This window comes from Camelus bactrianus, chromosome 16 (genome assembly GCF_048773025.1).
Source record: "Camelus bactrianus isolate YW-2024 breed Bactrian camel chromosome 16, ASM4877302v1, whole genome shotgun sequence".
Taxonomy (NCBI): Eukaryota; Metazoa; Chordata; class Mammalia; order Artiodactyla; family Camelidae; genus Camelus; species Camelus bactrianus.
Genome location: NC_133554.1, coordinates 30,592,406 through 30,608,488, shown reverse-complemented (window position 1 = coordinate 30,608,488; position 16,083 = coordinate 30,592,406). Strand labels below are relative to the sequence as shown.

Sequence of the window (16,083 nt, the reverse complement as noted above, 5' to 3'; positions counted from 1 at the left end):
CCCCCAACACAGAAATGCAACTGAGAACCTAACTCCCAGAGAGGATCCTTTCTTAAAAAGATGGGTTGCCCGACTTCCTTTGAACCTGCTGCCATATTTCTTTCCCCCAACCCAGAGGCAAGGACAGGAGCTACTGAACTGGGAGAGGGGAGGCTCTCCTTAAGGACCTGGCCACAGGACAAGAGGGACAGTGCCTGCCCTGTAGAGAACAGCTAGCCGGTCTGGGGTGAGGCTGGTGCGTGCCAGCGTGGGCATGTAGGGGCATGCAAGCAAGTGCAGGAGGAATAGAGGGAGCTCTGCATGGGAGCTCAGGAACCTGGGTTCAACTGTTTGCATTCAACTGTTCACGAGAGTCATTTCCCTCTCTGAGCCTCAGTGGACTCACCTGGACAATTGGTAGGAAGGATAGAATGATTAATCTCAAAGTCCCCCTCCAGCTTGATTTCTAAATTGTATGGGGATGGGAATGAATTTGGTTTCCTTGCGATTAGCAGCTTTTTTTTTTTTTTAAGCTACCATTATTAACCGTGTTTTCATGATTACCAACAGCGCTTTTGTAAGGATTTCTTAGCATTTTATGTACATGAATTCATCTACTCACATCAACCCTAGGATGTAGGTACTGTGATCGTCCCCGTATACAGATTAGGAAACCAAGGCGCAGAGAGACTAAGTAATCAGCCCAAGTTGTGCAGCTGACATTCCAACCAGGCAAGTCTGGCTGCAGAGTCCGCGTGCCTCCCCACTGCACTCAGCATTCCAGGCACTGTGCTAAATGTTTGCCAAATCCTCTCCGTTTCGCAGTTGAGAAATCTGAGACTCAGAGCAGTTGAGCAACAGCTGAAGGTCACACAGCTGGGAAGCTGCAGAGATGAGATTCCCGCATCCGCCTCCTGAGTCCCGCCAGATCCTCAGGCCCTCAAAGCAAGTTGCAAAGTCTCTTTAAAAAGCATGTCTGTTCCTCCCTCTGGACCTCAGTTTCCCCAACTAGAGAAGGATTGGGGCTTGGACCCGCTGACTTTGGGGTCCCTCGTAGCTCTGTGAGTCCATGATTTGAGAGGTGTGGGGCTTCTGGCTAAAAGGGCAGATATGCAGCCTGGGATTGTAGTAGGGGGTGGAGGAGCGGGGGTCAAGGGGCTGGCAATGGAAAGAAGGGGAAAACTGTTGGAGGTGGGGGCCGTGGGGGCCCTGAACCTGGGAAGATGGGGCAGTTGTATGAAGCAGCTGAGAGAAAAGAGAGAGAGAGGCCCTGTGCAGGGCTGGAGGTGGGGTTCCCCAGTGAGTCCCCTCCTTCCACCCAGGCCACCACCCTTCAAGCTCAGGGTGGGCACGTGAGAGCATTGGGCAAGGGAGCAGGACCCGGGCCAGCAACAAACCGAGGTCAGAACTTCTGGGACACAGCTTTTTGGGGAACGAACATTGCTGGGGGTTTTGTAAATACTTGGAGACGTCCAGTTATTTTAGAAAAATGTATCTGAAGCCGAGGTGGCGTGTTTGTGTGGTTGGCCTGACTTCCTGTTCACGACAGCTCTGTTACATTCCTCCCCTTTGGGAACAGAGGATTGGAGGATCGGAGGGTCATTTTTCCCAACTGTAGCCTCACTAGGATGGGCAGACCTGCGGCCCCTGCACCCACATGCACTGGGCATGGTGCCCTCTGGGCCCCCAAGTTGTGCTGGGTCCCCCTCCCACCCACACACACTCGCAGCCGCTCCTATTAATATTTAATACGGCTTCGGGCGCTGCTGCTCCACGCTGACCGCACCTGGGGCCAGCCTCATCCTTGTCTGGGTGCTGACTCCCAGCTGGGAGCCCGGCTGACAAATATTGCGCAGTACGTCTGCGGAGGAGGGTCAGGTCATGAACTTACGAGATAAGAGAAAGAGTTTCATTGCCAGGCAGGCTCTGTTTTCAACGAGGCTCTTTTCACTTCGGACAATTAATGGAATCACCTTTGGCATGAGTGTCTCAGCCCCCACTGCCCCAGCTCTAGACCTGGAGCTATTGCAGCGCCGGGACCCTTCAGACACTTCCTCATACATCACAGGTTGGACTAACCTTCTCCTGTGCTTGGAGAAGTTGGGGTCTGGGCAGACATCAGGGCACCCAGTGGGCCTGTGGTGGGGCCAGTGGCTGCTCCTCGATCCCAGACCCTCCATGCTGGGTATACACACCACCAAAGGCCATTGCTGCAATAGTGGCCAGTAGGGAAGTTCAGGGGTGCACCTGGCTCTCAAGCATCCAGTGAGGGGTGCCACCTATCACGTGGGTCCCGTCCCAAGCCCCCTTGATCTGGGATGCCTCTGTAGATGGATGCCAGGGAGAGGCCCTCCCTAAACACCAGTTCTGGGAGCCTGAGGGGACTGACCTAGGTTCAGGGACTCTAGGTCCAGATTGAGCTGGGGCAGATGAGCAGGACAGTGTATAAATGTCACTAAAGGTCAGGGAGGATTCCCAACCATAAAGGTTACAGTAACAACTTGGTTCTTTCCGAGGCTCGGCTCAGACCCATGTCACCACTGACCACACAAACTTGGTTTCTGTCCCATGAGCTTTGGGAGGGTGTTTGCAAGATGGACACCCTGTCCTTCTGCTCCTCCTACCTTTTTCAGCTTCTTGGGTCTTTGTCATCTGAAGGACTCAGGGCAGAGCTCCAGAGACCTCGTCCCTCTGAGCATCTCTGAGAAAGGAAGCCTGGGGGCAAGGAGGGATGTTGGTGTGGTCCAGTGGGGAGTGGGGTTCGCAAAACAAAAACACACTCATTTGCCATTTAACAAAAATTTTTTTCCTTTCTTTTGAAGCTGTTATTTCCTCATGGGAAAACTTTTATTTGTGTATGAGTAAATTGTGCTCTCGTAATTAATTGAAAGCAGAACAGGATGAGAGGTTTCTTTTGTCCTGGTGGCAGCCAGCATTGTCACCCACCCCCGGGCCCTAACCTCTCTCCCTGCCTTCTCCTCCCATCCTAGCAGAGCTGAGGCCTGAGAAGGGATGGCCAGATGTCATCCCTGCCCCAGAGCCCTGGCTGGGAAGGTGGCTTTGGCTGGGCCTGGCCTGCAGGAAACACCACACCCTTTCAGCATGGAGAGTAAGCCTACGATGCAAGAGCCAGGGAGGCGGCAGGCGAGGGGCAAGTGTCCTGTTAGGAGACCTGGAGGCTGCGTTTTTGCTGGCTGGGGTGACAGTGGAGAAAGAGAGATGGAGGGAGGGATTCAGAGAGTTAGTCTGACCCATCGGCATCCCCTTCCCCTGCCCAGGTGAGAGGTTGCCCCACTGTCTCTAGTCTTGGAGACAAAGCTTTGCTTTCTGGACGACCTGGCCTCAGATCTTGAATCTCAGTGGGGATGCTTTCCAGGTTAGAAGAAGGTTGGTTCAGAGGACTCGCCAGGCTCCTTCCGCCAGCCACCCTAGCTCTCACCAGCGCTGATCCCTTCACACCAGGAGGCGCGAATTCTTCCTTGACTTTCACCTTTGCCTTCAGGTTCGGGGACAACAGCCTCGGTTTTGGAGTATTGCCAGATCTGGGGTAGCTCGTCAACCACGTCTCCCCGCAACCATGCTTGAGGTAGCCAGGGCTGGGGCTCATCTGTCTTCTGTGGCGCAGATTTTTCACCACAAGATAAACCCGAATGGCCAGAACGGCCTTTCCCTCAGCAGCTGTCGGTCCCCGAGTCATCTGCTCCCTGTCCTGACCGGGGGACCCCAGGAGCGGTCCCTCTAGTCCAGGCTGGGGAGCCTCCTATGGGGAGAAGGTGGTGGTGGTCTCAGCCTCCACGCTCATGGAGGACCGCCGGGTGTGCCGGCACGAGGACCACTGCCGGAGCTGCTCCTGGCTCAGGCAGCCCAAGTCCTTGAAGAGCTTGAAGAGGTCGCTGCGGAACTTGACACCGATGAAGGCGTACAGGAAAGGGTTGATGCAGCAGCGGACGCAGGCCAGGCTGTAGGTGATGTCATAGGCGATGTTGAGCTGCTTGCTGAGCTCGCAGCTGGTGCCGCTGGTGATGTTGAAGTTGGCCACTGTCTGGGCCAGGACCACCCCGTTGTAGGGCAGCTGGAAGGCTATGAAGACCACGACCACGGCGATGATCACCTTGATGGCCTTGTTGCGCTCGAAATTGCGCGCCTGGAGCAGGGTGCGGATGATGACGAGGTAGCAGAAGCTCATGGCCAGCAGGGGGATCAGAAAGCCCACCACCATCTGGGCCACCTGGATGGTGATCAAGGCCTCCACGCGCTCGGTGATGAGGGAGCAGCGCAGCGCCTGCTCGCTGCTGCTCTTCTGGATGCCGCTGTACAGCAGCTCCGGGGTGGAGAGGACCACGGCCACCATCCAGATGCCCACGCAGGAGAGCTTGCTGATGAGCAGGACACGGGCGCGGTGGCGGTGGGCCGAGACGGCCTGGACGATGGCGACGTAACGGTCAATGCTGATGCAAAGAAGCAGGAGCATGCCGCTGAAGAAGCTTATCTTGTAGATGCCAAAGATGAGCTTGCAAACGCTGATCCCAAAGACCCAGGACTTGGCTGCGCTGTACGCCCAGAAGGGAAGGGTCAGGAGGAAGAGGATGTCTGCCACGGCCAGGTTGAGCAGGTAGGTATCGGTCATGGTCTTAAGCCTCTTGAAATAGATGTAGGTCAGCATGACCAGCCCGTTGCCCAGCAGGCCCACGAAGCAAATGATGGCGTACATGACCGGGAGGAACCAGGCCTTAAAGTTCCGCACATCCTTCTTGAAGCACACGGACTCGTACAGCGTGTAGTCCACTGTGGTGTTTTCGCCGAGGTAATCGTCCGTGACCTCATCCTGACAAAGGCACACCTGCGGGGAAGGATGCAACTTAGTGAAGTGGGTCAAAATTTTGCTCCCTTTGAAACCCTGTGATCACTCAGAGCAGCGGTTTTCTAGAATAAATATTTTATTTTTATTGATGGTGGGGAGATAATTAGGTCTATTTATTTATTTTTAGAGGAGGTACTGGGGATTGAACCCAGGACCTTGTGCATGCTAAGCATGCACTCTGCCACTTGAGCTACATGCTCCCCACTCCCAGAGCAGTGGGGTCAGCATCATGAGTTCTCAGACCCCACCAAACCAGCACCTCAGGGGGCAGGACCCAGGAATTTGCTTTTCTAAACTTTCCGGATGAGCCTTTGGTTTGCAGTTGGTGCTTCTCAAATTGTAACATGCACAAGAATTGCTCTGGGATTTTGTTAAAATGATTTCGTAGGTGGTGGAGGAGCCTGGGACTCTGCATTTGTAATAAGTAGCCAGGGTCTGATTTTGCTGACTCTGAGGAACTTGACCCTACAGGTGCTGACTGACAGTGGCCTGGAAATAGTCTGGGCTTTGGGATCAAATGAACCTGGGGCCCGGCTGAACGCACTTCATCTCTCCAAGCCTCAGTTTTCTCAGCTGTGAAATGGAGATAAATACTATCTTCTCCACATGGCTATTATGAGATTTGTACCAGATTCTGGCACCGTTCCGTCTCTGAGGAGTTTTATTTTGTCCTCTGGAAACTCCAGGAGAGTGGCAACATGTGTATTTTTTTTCTGATTCTCCTTTGGAACCTAGTAGAAAGGACTTTCTGGGGAGGGACGCCTACAAAAATAGCTCAGCTTTTGAGGGAAAAGCCACCTTGGGCTAAGGTTGAGGAGGGCCTGGAGTGACAAGAGAGGAAGGCAAAATTCCATTAAGAGCCCACAAAGCCCTGGTTTAGGGCAAGCTGCCATGATCATGGGTGGTGAGTGGCTTGAAGACCTATGGATTTCTGGGACCCAGGGCACAGCGCCCGGCATGCGAGCCCAGGCGCACTGAACTCCACGAGTGTTGCAGGAGTGGATGGCGGAGCCGCAGCCTCAGCTGTGACTGTGTCCTCTCCTGGGAAAGAAGTACAGCCCCGGCTCCATGCTCCCTCTGTGCTCCAAACCCTCTCCCCCCACCTCTCTCCTCTCTCTTCCTCACTGTCTCTTTCAGTGGTGGCGGATCCCAATCAGCAGGGCTCAGCTGCGCAGGGCTTTTTTTAGCCTATCTGCAGGGCAGGGGGAAGGTTCAGGCAGCCTGCTGTGATTTTATCACTGAAGGAGGGCACAGGTGATAGCTGAGCTGTGTGAGCTGTGCAGGGCTGGCAGCCAGGCTGGAAGACGGCTTCAGGAAGCTCCTGGTCCCTCCTCTGGGAATTGGGCCCTGGGCAGCTCAACATAATGGGTTTTCATATAATTGGAGAGCTGGGGGGACTTTAGAGATGAGGAAAGCGGGGCTCTCAGAGAAGTGATGCAGCTAGATTCTACTAAGCCAGAAGTAGAATTTAGCCTCCCAACTTCCCTGCATCCTGTCTCTTTCTCATTTCCAAACTCTTCTGCCTGGGGATAGGGTGAGGACGAAATCATGTCCAGGACCCTTTGGTGGGAGGGGAGGGCATTGCTATCCCAAGAAGAAAAGTCATAGCAACCCCTTTTCCCTTGTCCAGGCAGGACCACAGCCTGGGAGTCCTGGAAGAGGCTGGCTGCCCTTGGTTGCCCAGGATAACGTCTAAGGTCTGGGGCCCCTGGGTATAAGCGGATTCTGGCGCTGAGGGGCAATACACCCAGCCTCTATGAAGTGTGCTTCCCACCACTCCATCCTGCCTTCCCTTTCCCTCCTTCATTCCCGCCCCCCCCCACCCCCGCACCAGGGGCTACCAGGCTTGATGTTTCTGCAGCCCACAGCCCTACCACATCCTGCCCCATCTTAGCCACCCCCATCTTGTCAGTAAAGAGAAGGATGAACCCGGCTGTCCCTCATCCCCTTCCCAGCCTCCCAGCCTCCACTGCCAGCAGTACCGCTCCTCTGGAGGCCTGGAAACATGGGAGGGAGTGGTGATGGGGAAGGGGGCCAGCCTGTGGGCTACAGCCCAAGCTCCAGGGGGCCTCTGGGATGGGGTTTTGGGAAGAGTGCCCAGCTTGGGGCCTGCCTCTGGCCGGAGCTCCTGGAAAGCAGCCCCTCTGGCCTCCAGAACTGGAGAAGAGCCAAATTCCAAAGCACTGCCTCTCCAGCTCTGGTTTCAGTCGCCCCCTCCCTGTCCAAGAGAGCTCCCACCCCCAACAAATCAGGAGAGTCGACTCCATGGGTTAGTTTCTTCTAACTCTGGCATTTGGTGGGGGCAGATTTTCTGTCTCCACTTCTGGGATTGAGAAGCTGAAACCTGTAAACTGGAGGCGTTTGCTCCTACAGAGTTCTGAGCTCCTATAAAGGATGTGCTCCACCTCTCCTCCCCTCTTCCCCTCCTCCAGAGTTGAGGGTCCCATCCTACTCTGCACCCCCCACCCAGTGAGGCTCAGCCGGGTTTGTTTATGTCACAAAAGGAACCTGGAGCTTTGAGGGAAACCTTGGGCTGGAGGTTGGGGGACAGTTTGGGGTCGATATGGTGGTAACCAGCCACCAGACCACACATTCTTTTCCCAGCTCACGTATGAAGATTTACACGCATGTGTGTGCACACACATGCGCAAAACCCAGTAACCTCACAATCTTTGCTTTTTGCAGCTCCTCTCTCTCCAAGAACTCAAGTGGAGTACTCCTTTCTGTCTCCTGCATGGGGATACTGGAAGTGGGGTGGGGAAGGTGGGGTGACTTGCTTTCCCCCATGTTTTAATTTAAATAGAGTAAAGGAATTTCAGAGAACATCTGTGGCTTTCTAGGGTCACTCAGCAGATGGAAAGGGGTGGCCTTAACTTAATAAATGGCAAATTTGTGTCTGGGCCTATTTCTTTCCAGCAAATGCCAAGCAACTCCCCCAGAACCTTGGGTTTGGGCTTGAGAAGGACTGGGCTTGGGGAAGGGGTGTGGGGGAGGGGCTGGAGCTGTCCTTGGCAGGAGACCTCACCTGGAAAATGACGAGGAGAGCCACCACCAGCACGCTTTTCATTGGCTTCCCTGCAGGAGACAAGGTGAGAAAGTTATTGCTTGGCAGGGATGGCTCTTTGTTCTGGGGGGAAAAAAAAGCCACGGAGACAGGGAGACTGTGGGGAAGTTTCATCACGGGCTCCAGACACTGGCTTTTGCCGAAACAGAACATCAGAATCAGACTGTGCCTTGGAGCACTTGGCTGGCTGCCCAGCCTCACTGCCCTCACCTCCTCGTCCTCCTCCAGGGAGATGTCCTGGGAAGGAGCGGGATGGGAGTGCAGGGCAGCCCCACTCCTTCCTTGGCTCTTCAGGGCCACTTCTGGAGTTGGAAAGCCCACCCTGGCCCAGACCACCCCTCAAGGCCGAGCTTCAGCTGACCTTGACTCCCGCGTCTGAGCATCCCCCTCCCGCTCCATGTTATGCAGGAAGTAATGTGGTGGCATGAGTGCGTGCGTGCATGCGTGCGTGTGTGTGTCCTGTGGCTGCTCTGGTGCCAGGAGCCCATGGGGAGCATTTCCCCCTTGCCCAGGTGAGTGGATGGCCACATTTGAAGCCCCGAGTGTTTTCTGAAGGAGGCTGACAGACGATATAAAGTGATTTCGCAAGGCTGGGAGGAGCAGTGTCACTTACTGACCTCTCAAGGACAGATGGGAAAGTTCTTCCGCACCACAGAGCTCCCCAACAGCCCCTCATCCAACTGACATCCATCCAGTGCTGACTGCGGGGTTCACCTGGCCCACCTCCCCACCTGGCCTTTGGGACAGAGACCTCTTCCCTTTTATCCAGGGCAGGCTCCGCATTGAGATAGTGCCCAGAACTGTGTGCTACTGAATGAATGAATGAGTGAGTGTCCTGCCTGCCCTTCTCCCAAGGTGCCCTGAGGGGGCCCTACCCCGTGGCAGGCAGTGTGGTGGGTGGACACTGTTCCCTGAGGTACCTACTTTTTTTTTTTTTTTTTTTTTTTGGCTTGACTGAAGCATGTGAATGTTTTCTCTTCTTTAACTTGCTTCTAACACAGGGCCTTGGGAGGCAGGGGAAAGGGAAACACGGTGGGCTGGGGCCTTGCCTGGCCTGCCCAGAGTAGGGTCAGAGCCTGGGTACTTTCTGGAAGGTAGGAGGCTCTCCTTGGGCCTGAACCAGGTTCGCACCAGGCCTTACAGGCTACAAACAGGATGAGCGCTGACTGCTCAGTCCTGCTTTGTGGCTGAGCTGAGGGCTGGACCTGGAACTTATTTCCTCCAAAGTCTGAGCCCTGGGTAATTTATACAGGAGTTGTATCTCACCTAACAGCCTGGAAGCTGTGCCCTCTTCACCTTCAGATCCCCCTTCCTGTGACCTGACCCTCAGTTCCCAGCCAGGCCCACAGGAGAGTCAGTAGCTGTTGATGCCACGAATGAAGACAAGTCAGGACTTGCCGGCCCGTTGCACCTCCAGTCTCATTAGGGTTCGTGGAGAAATTTTTGCGACCCTGCTTCTAGCACCTTCTGGAGGCTGGGGGCCCACTCCAGCAAGCAAGGGGCTCTGTTTCCCAAGAGGCAGCAGCCCAGACCCAGAGAGTCTGTGTGCTTGGCCACAGCACCACCTGCTGGAAATTTCATGGCATGACACACAAGTTGCAGTTGTGCTCCAGGAGTGTGCCTAAGGCGGGGATTCTGGGCTTGCGGGGCGGGGGGCAGGAGGAAAGGCATTGAGCCACATAAAGAAACTGGCATTTCCCCCAAATTAGACTGCACACTACTGCTAAACATGTCTTCTTAAAGCATAGTTCTGATGCCAACCTCCACTGCGCCCTCCTCCTAAATCCTTAGGACCTCTCTACCTGCCGTGAGGTTGATGTCTTAGGGACAGCAATCAATCCCTCCACTGTCCACTTAAGCCTGCCTTCCTAGCCATGTCTTCTATTCCTGGGGACAGGCACCTATTCTCCCGTCGTCCCTGAGATTTGTGGTCCTGGGTGGGAATGGATTTCTCTGCAACATCATGGCTCCCTTCTCTCATCCCCCTTCCTTGGTGAATTATCCCGTGACCCCTGAGCTTGAGTCCACATCTCTACCTTCAAAAACACTCTCTTCAGGGTCCAATGCACTGCCCTTCCTCCACTGACTCATCTTGATGTGAAGCGCTCGAGGTTTCTTTAAGCACGTACAAGTCTTTCGGTTACTCTAGAGAAAGCCTGATCTGACTGTCAATGAGAACTGAGAAACCTCAAAGTTTTGATGTCGTATTGGGTGAAACACGAGGAGCAAGAGTTGTGTTTCTATTTTACTCCTTCAACCCCCTCTCCTGGGCCCCGTCTCAGTGCTTTTGCCACTGGCTGTGGGAGGGAAGAGGGGTGAGGGCTGGTGTGTGTTTGTGTGGAGGTGATGTCTCATTCCAGGTGGGTTGGAGCTGGTGGATGAGCAGAGATCTTCTAGGATCAGAAAAGGCCATTTTCAAGCAAGGTGACCAAACAGGAACTTCGGGGAACTCTGGTGTGTGGCAGAGGGGACTAGGTCAACTGCCTTGACTCAAATTATTTCTGTCTGTTACAAAGTCATAAAGCAACTGGCCTTGGCTGGCAACTTGGGTGGGTCCAGAGAGGTTGGGAATCACAGAGTTTGAGGAGCGGTTGACTTATGTGTTGGGTATTTTCAGGGTTCTTGAGTTTCTAGTAATGATCACAACGAAAAGGAAATTCCCTAGAACTCCAACCGTAGCTCCCAGCTAGAGAAACTAGAGACTGGTGACTTTCCCAGAGTCATAGAACTGGCCAGGAATGGAGCTGGGCTTTGAATCCATCCTTCAGAAGCCATACTCCTAACAGCTCATCTGTGCTTCCTCTCAGGCTGTATGTACCCCTCCCTCAAAACATCCTGTGAGTTACCCCCATTCTGTCTTCCAGAAAATAGAGATCCAGAGAGATTAAGCCACGCGTCTGGGGTCACACAGCTGCCAAGAGATGGATCTGAGATTTGAATGGAACTCTCACTACATCATTTCTGATGAGCCTGCGGTGTAGAGGGATCTCTGTGGGACATAAAGGGGATCCTTGCTCTCCCCTGTCCCACTGGTTACCCAATTCTGTTGCTTCTGCCCCCTAATATCTCAGAGCTGGCCCTACCTCTATCCTGACATAAGGCTTTGCTGCCACAGAGCTCCTCTGAAACAAAAATTATGTCCTTTAACCCACCTAATTGAAAAAAGGAGAATCTTCCCCGGCTCCCCATTGCTTTCAGGAAAAAGTGTCAACTTTTGAGCAATGCCACCTGGAATCTTAAAGATGGGCCCTGACTGTCCGTCTTGCCTCCCTGTCTCCCTTCCTCCTTTGCACAGCCAGGTTCTTTATACTGTCCTCAACTTGCTTCTTTCTTATCTCTGTTAGCTTTTGTCAGAGCAGACCAGCTGGGAGCCTGCAGGCTGAGTCCCTGAGAAATTCTGCTTGGCTACATGGAATTTGCAAAAAATTGGATTTGGACGCCTTTAGGTGGGGCTTCTGCTCTCTGAATCACAACACTCACCTCCACTTACTACATCTTACGCCCATTCTCTTATTTACATCATTGGTCTCTGATGGCAATCAAGTTTGCTATCCCTGCCACATCCTGGGCCCCTTGCTTCTCCTGGTCTGGTTTGATAACTTCTACATACCCTTCAAAACCCAACTTAAATGCTCCCCAACTCATGTTCACTGTTCGTTTCTTTGAGTTTCACAACAGCCCTGTTTTTACCACATCAGCGCTGTCTTTCCCTCTGTTGTAGTGGCTTTTTTGACATAGGTGTCTCTTCCCCCTCCCAGGCTGGTCACGCCTGAATTCCCCCAGCAATGGCAGTTGACTGAAAAAAAGTACCAAGCAAAGAGGAGAGACTTTCCAACAGCTCCCAAGGCTTCAGGATTTCCCTCCTTCCCAGCCAGGCTCCCCATAGGCCTGGAGGGATTGGCCCTGAATTCCTTCAGCATCCCTTTCTGCCACCATCTCTGGCCAAGCTATGAAAGATGAGTATTCACAGGCTTATTTTTCTCTTCTGTGCTTTGGAAAATTCTAACTGAGGCGTTAGACCCCATTTCTTGAAGGTGGGGAAGGCGTCTGGGGCTGCTCATTCAAATCGTGAAAAAGACCAGCTCAGCCCTGGTTCAGCGGTGTTTTTCATTTTGTGTAACAGAAACTCTGCCGCTCACCTGCCTTGGACTCCCCGCCAGGCTGACGAAGAGAGAGAAACAGATCCTCGGTGGCCCGCCCGCCCTCCCAACGGCCCAGAGCCCGGGAGCCTGAACTGAGCAGTGTCTCAGTGGCTTCCCTCCTATCACTGTCTGAGGCTCAGCCGTTGGGGCTCTCGAGTTGAGTGAAGCAGGAAGAACATCCCTTTCTCCTGGACCAGAGGTTTCCTACATTAAAGGGACCTCCCTCTCCGCATGAAAGCCTGTGGGTCTGGCACCCCCAACCCTGCTCCTGGGAGGAAGACCCTCTGGGCTGTGCTGGGACTGCTCTCACAATCAAGACAGAGGTGAACACCTCTCTCTGACCTTATATTCTGTCATTTTATGGCTTGAAATCGACTAAACGCTTGAAATCAGATATGATGGGAGAATGTACACTATGGAAATTGGCAAGCACTACAAGTCAGAGTCCATGCTGGGGGAGCTGGTTCTCCAGGCTTTCCCAGCACAGCATGGGGATATGCTTGGCTTCCTTCACAGAGATCAAACTGAGAGGCAGGAGCAGGATCTCCAGGGCATGGCATCTACATTCTCAGACTGTGGTCAGTGGGGGTGGACATCTGGGGAGTGGGATTAGCGAGCAGGCTGCTGGGAAAAGGGGGATGTTGGAAGAGAGTCTTAAAAACTAAAATCAGAGTGCTTGATGCCATTCATTCATTCATTCATTCCACACACGTTTTCTGCTCACACCCCCGAAGCACCTAGGAATCAGAGGTGGAGAATCAGACCCTGCCTTCCAGGAGTTTGCAGTTGGTGACTGGGACCACTGTTCGTTTGTTGGGTCCACCCAGGGTCCTGGGTGGGTGGAAAAAGCAGGCATGAAGGCAAGAGGCTGTGGTGTGGTGGGAAGGAGTGTGAGGACAGCACAGGGTGCATGGGGAACCTTCACTTTTTAAAGCCAACCCCTTGCGGCTTTGAGGCCGCTGTGGTGCTTTACTTGCTGGTGAGAACGAGCCATCCAGGAACCTGGCCTTTGTAGCCTCAACCTGGTCTGACTCTTCAGCTGAGATTTATAAACCAGGTGTCCCGGGCTGGACGAACCCACCCCAGAACCCGCTCTGGGCTTCCCTTGGACTCCCTCTGGTTAAGATCGAAGTTAGACCTGGGGACGGGCTTTTTAAAGGGAGGGGTCATCTCTCTGGGTAGAAAAAGTAAATGAGGCTGGGGGGCTGTGCTGGAGGCCCTGGCTATAATCTCTCCCAGCTGAATGCCCCTTGTGGTCTCCCTTCACGTCGCCCACCCATCCTTGAACCTGCAAAGGGCAACGGCTTGCCTGTGGGATGGGCAGCAGTGAGAATACAACCACAGATTGCATAGTGTTGTATAGTGCAATTTACACAGTGCACTCACCTTTAATTTAAGGTGGGCATCAAAGGGGCAGTGGAGGGTCCCGAGTTCCCCTCAGGGAGAATTTTCCCTGATTGTTTCATCCCAGAGAGCCTCACCCATCACCCCAGGCTGAGACAGAACAGGTGCTGTCCAGATCACCACCAACCCCAGCCCTGCTGCCTTCGGTAGTCCCTACTGTTTTGAAAGATACCACCCCCTTGTCTTTCCTGGTACTCGCTCCCGCAGGTCTGAAAGGTGCACCCTCCTTGCGTGGGAGAACAGAGTGGCACTCCCTGGGAGCAGCCACCGATTCCCACCAAAGTTCCACCTGCTTTCTCCGGGAGGTTCCCCCATGCCTCCCAGCCCCATCCTCTACGCCCATTCCACTGACAGTCCAGGGGTCCGAGGGACCCCCGTGACTGCTCTTCCTCACACAGGGGAGGCTCACTTACCCAGGTCCATGACACTCTCGGCGGGTGAAACCACACAGGAAGGTTGTGCCGGGCCTCTGTCTGGGGAGGAAGTGGCATGAGCCCCTTTTAAGCTGTGAGAGGAGACACCCTCTTCCCTGCCCCTCCCACCCTGGCTCCTCCCTCCAATCTGGCCTCACTCAGGGTCTGGACTCAGGTGCCATCTGGAACCAAGGGGTGTGAGGGGTGTGAGAAAGTGACAGAGAGTGACGGCCCACTCACTGGTCATAGGATCATGAATCACTGGGTTATTTGCATTCAAAAAGCCCCCATGTAGGCCTTCAAGCCCAGACTGGGGGCCTAGCCCAAGGCAGGGGAGTAGGTTCAGTTTATTGATTCAATGAATGCTGACTCACAGACAGAAGACAAACTTATGGTTACCAGGAGGGAAAGGGGGTGAGAAGGGACAAACTGGGAGTTTGAGATTTGCAGATACTAACTATAACTAGATAACAAGCCTCTACCGTAGAGCACAGGGAACTCTATTCAATATCTTGTAGTAACCTATAATGAAAAAGAATATGAAAAGGAACATGTGTATGTATGTATATGATTGACTGAAACATTATGCTGTACACCAGAAAGCGACACAACATTGTAAACTGACTAACTTCAATTAAAAAAACAATTTAAAAACTACACAGAAAAATCCCCAAATGTTTATAGCCTGAATACCACGAGCCAAAGAGTCAGAGATGAGAGACGTGTCTCTGTCCTTCTCTAGACTTGTTCAATGTCACAAGGGACTACATTTCCCAAAATACTTTGCTGTCTGGCTTTGAGTAGTTCTGGCCAATGGGAGGCACTGACAGATGATGGATAGTAGAAGGGGAGGGATTCCAGGATGTCTCTTTTCTTTTTTTCTCTTTTCTTCTCTTTTCTCCTTTCCTTTTCTTTTCTCTTCCCTCTCCTCCCGTCTTCTCTTCCTTTCCTTTCTTAATGATAGTTTTATTTAGCTATAAGTCACAAATGAATTTACTCTTTTAAAGTGTACTAGTCAATGTTTTTTTTTTTTTGTATATTCACAGAGTTGTGCAACTATCACCACAATCAATTTCAGAACGTTTTAAATCACCTCCCTCTGTTACCTCCCCCATACTCATTAGCAATGACTCCCTATGTCCTTCCCCACACCCCAACCCTTTCTGTCTACTTTCTGTCTTTATAGATTTGCCCATTCTGGACATTTCACATACATGAAGGAAAATTCCAGAAATAAACAATTTATAAGTTTTAAATTGTATACTGTTCTATGATGAAATCTCACACCGTCCTGCTCCATCCCACTTGGGATTCCCAACCATTGATATCCTCATGGCTCGATGATCCAGGATCACCCGAAGCAGATGATTCTCCTGACGAATCGTCAGAAAGTCATCAGAATTAGCCTAATGTTATGTTACAAGGCTCATGTCACTCACCTCACTTCATCTCGTCATGTGGGCATTTCATCATCTCACATCATCACAAGAAGAAGAGGGCTAAGTACACTATAATAAGATATCTGGAGAGAGAAGGAGGGAGGGATGGAGAGAGAGAACATTCACGTAACTTTTATTATAGTACATTGCTGTAACTGTTCTTTTGTTAGTTGTTTTTGTTGATCTCTTACCATGCCTAAGTTATACATTAAACTTTATCACAGGTATGTATGTATAGGAAAAAATATAGCATATGTGATCTATGGAGTTTGCTAATATCTGTGGTTTTAGGCATCCAATGGGTCTTGGAATGTATCCCCCACAGATAAGGTGGGATTACTGTGCAGAAGAAGTTCAGGCTAGATTGCACCCCTGTTGCCTACAGTTATGACCAAGGCCAAGCACAACATGATACTTCACCTAAAACAAGAGAAGGAAATCCACAATTGAATAGCGCTGGAAGACAAACAGACAAGTAGATAGAATAGCTCTTCTTCACCCCAGAGATACGTAGAACTTTCAGTTGGGATGTAGTGTGGGGAGCCTAGCTCTTCACCACTCCCTGTGTGGTCCTGGGTAAGTTGCTTCCCCTCTCTGGGCTGGAGCTTTTGCAAATGTAAAGTGAGGGTACTGGACTGCCTAGGAGATAAGATATCTAAGCTTTGGCATCTGATATTCTGAAGTGCAGAGCTTTCTTGTGGCACCCTGCCCATTGCTTAAGCACTCTCTATTATTCCAGATTCCCTCAATGGAGGCATGAGATGCCCCCAATGAATTGGAA

General features: G+C 52.3%; 1 protein-coding gene across 1 annotated transcript; it reads right to left on the bottom strand.

The window, feature by feature from the left end:
* Positions 1–205: 205 nt before the first annotated feature.
* Positions 206–15,329, bottom strand: CCR7 (C-C motif chemokine receptor 7). Its single transcript, XM_010960442.3, has 4 exons — positions 15,303–15,329; positions 13,864–13,923; positions 7,866–7,915; positions 206–4,819 (listed from the first exon to the last, which is right to left on the bottom strand). The coding sequence occupies exons 2-4, from the start codon at positions 13,871–13,873 to the stop codon at positions 3,740–3,742; spliced, it is 1,140 nt and encodes a 379-aa protein (XP_010958744.1). The 5' UTR covers positions 13,874–13,923; positions 15,303–15,329; the 3' UTR covers positions 206–3,739.
* Positions 15,330–16,083: the final 754 nt, after the last annotated feature.

Excerpts from the sequence above, each read along its gene's own strand:
- CCR7 (XM_010960442.3), bottom strand. Across the intron at positions 4,820-7,865 it reads CTCTCCTCGTCATTTTCCAG|GTGTGCCTTTGTCAGGATGA; the intron begins GTGAGGTCTCCT and ends CCTTCCCCGCAG.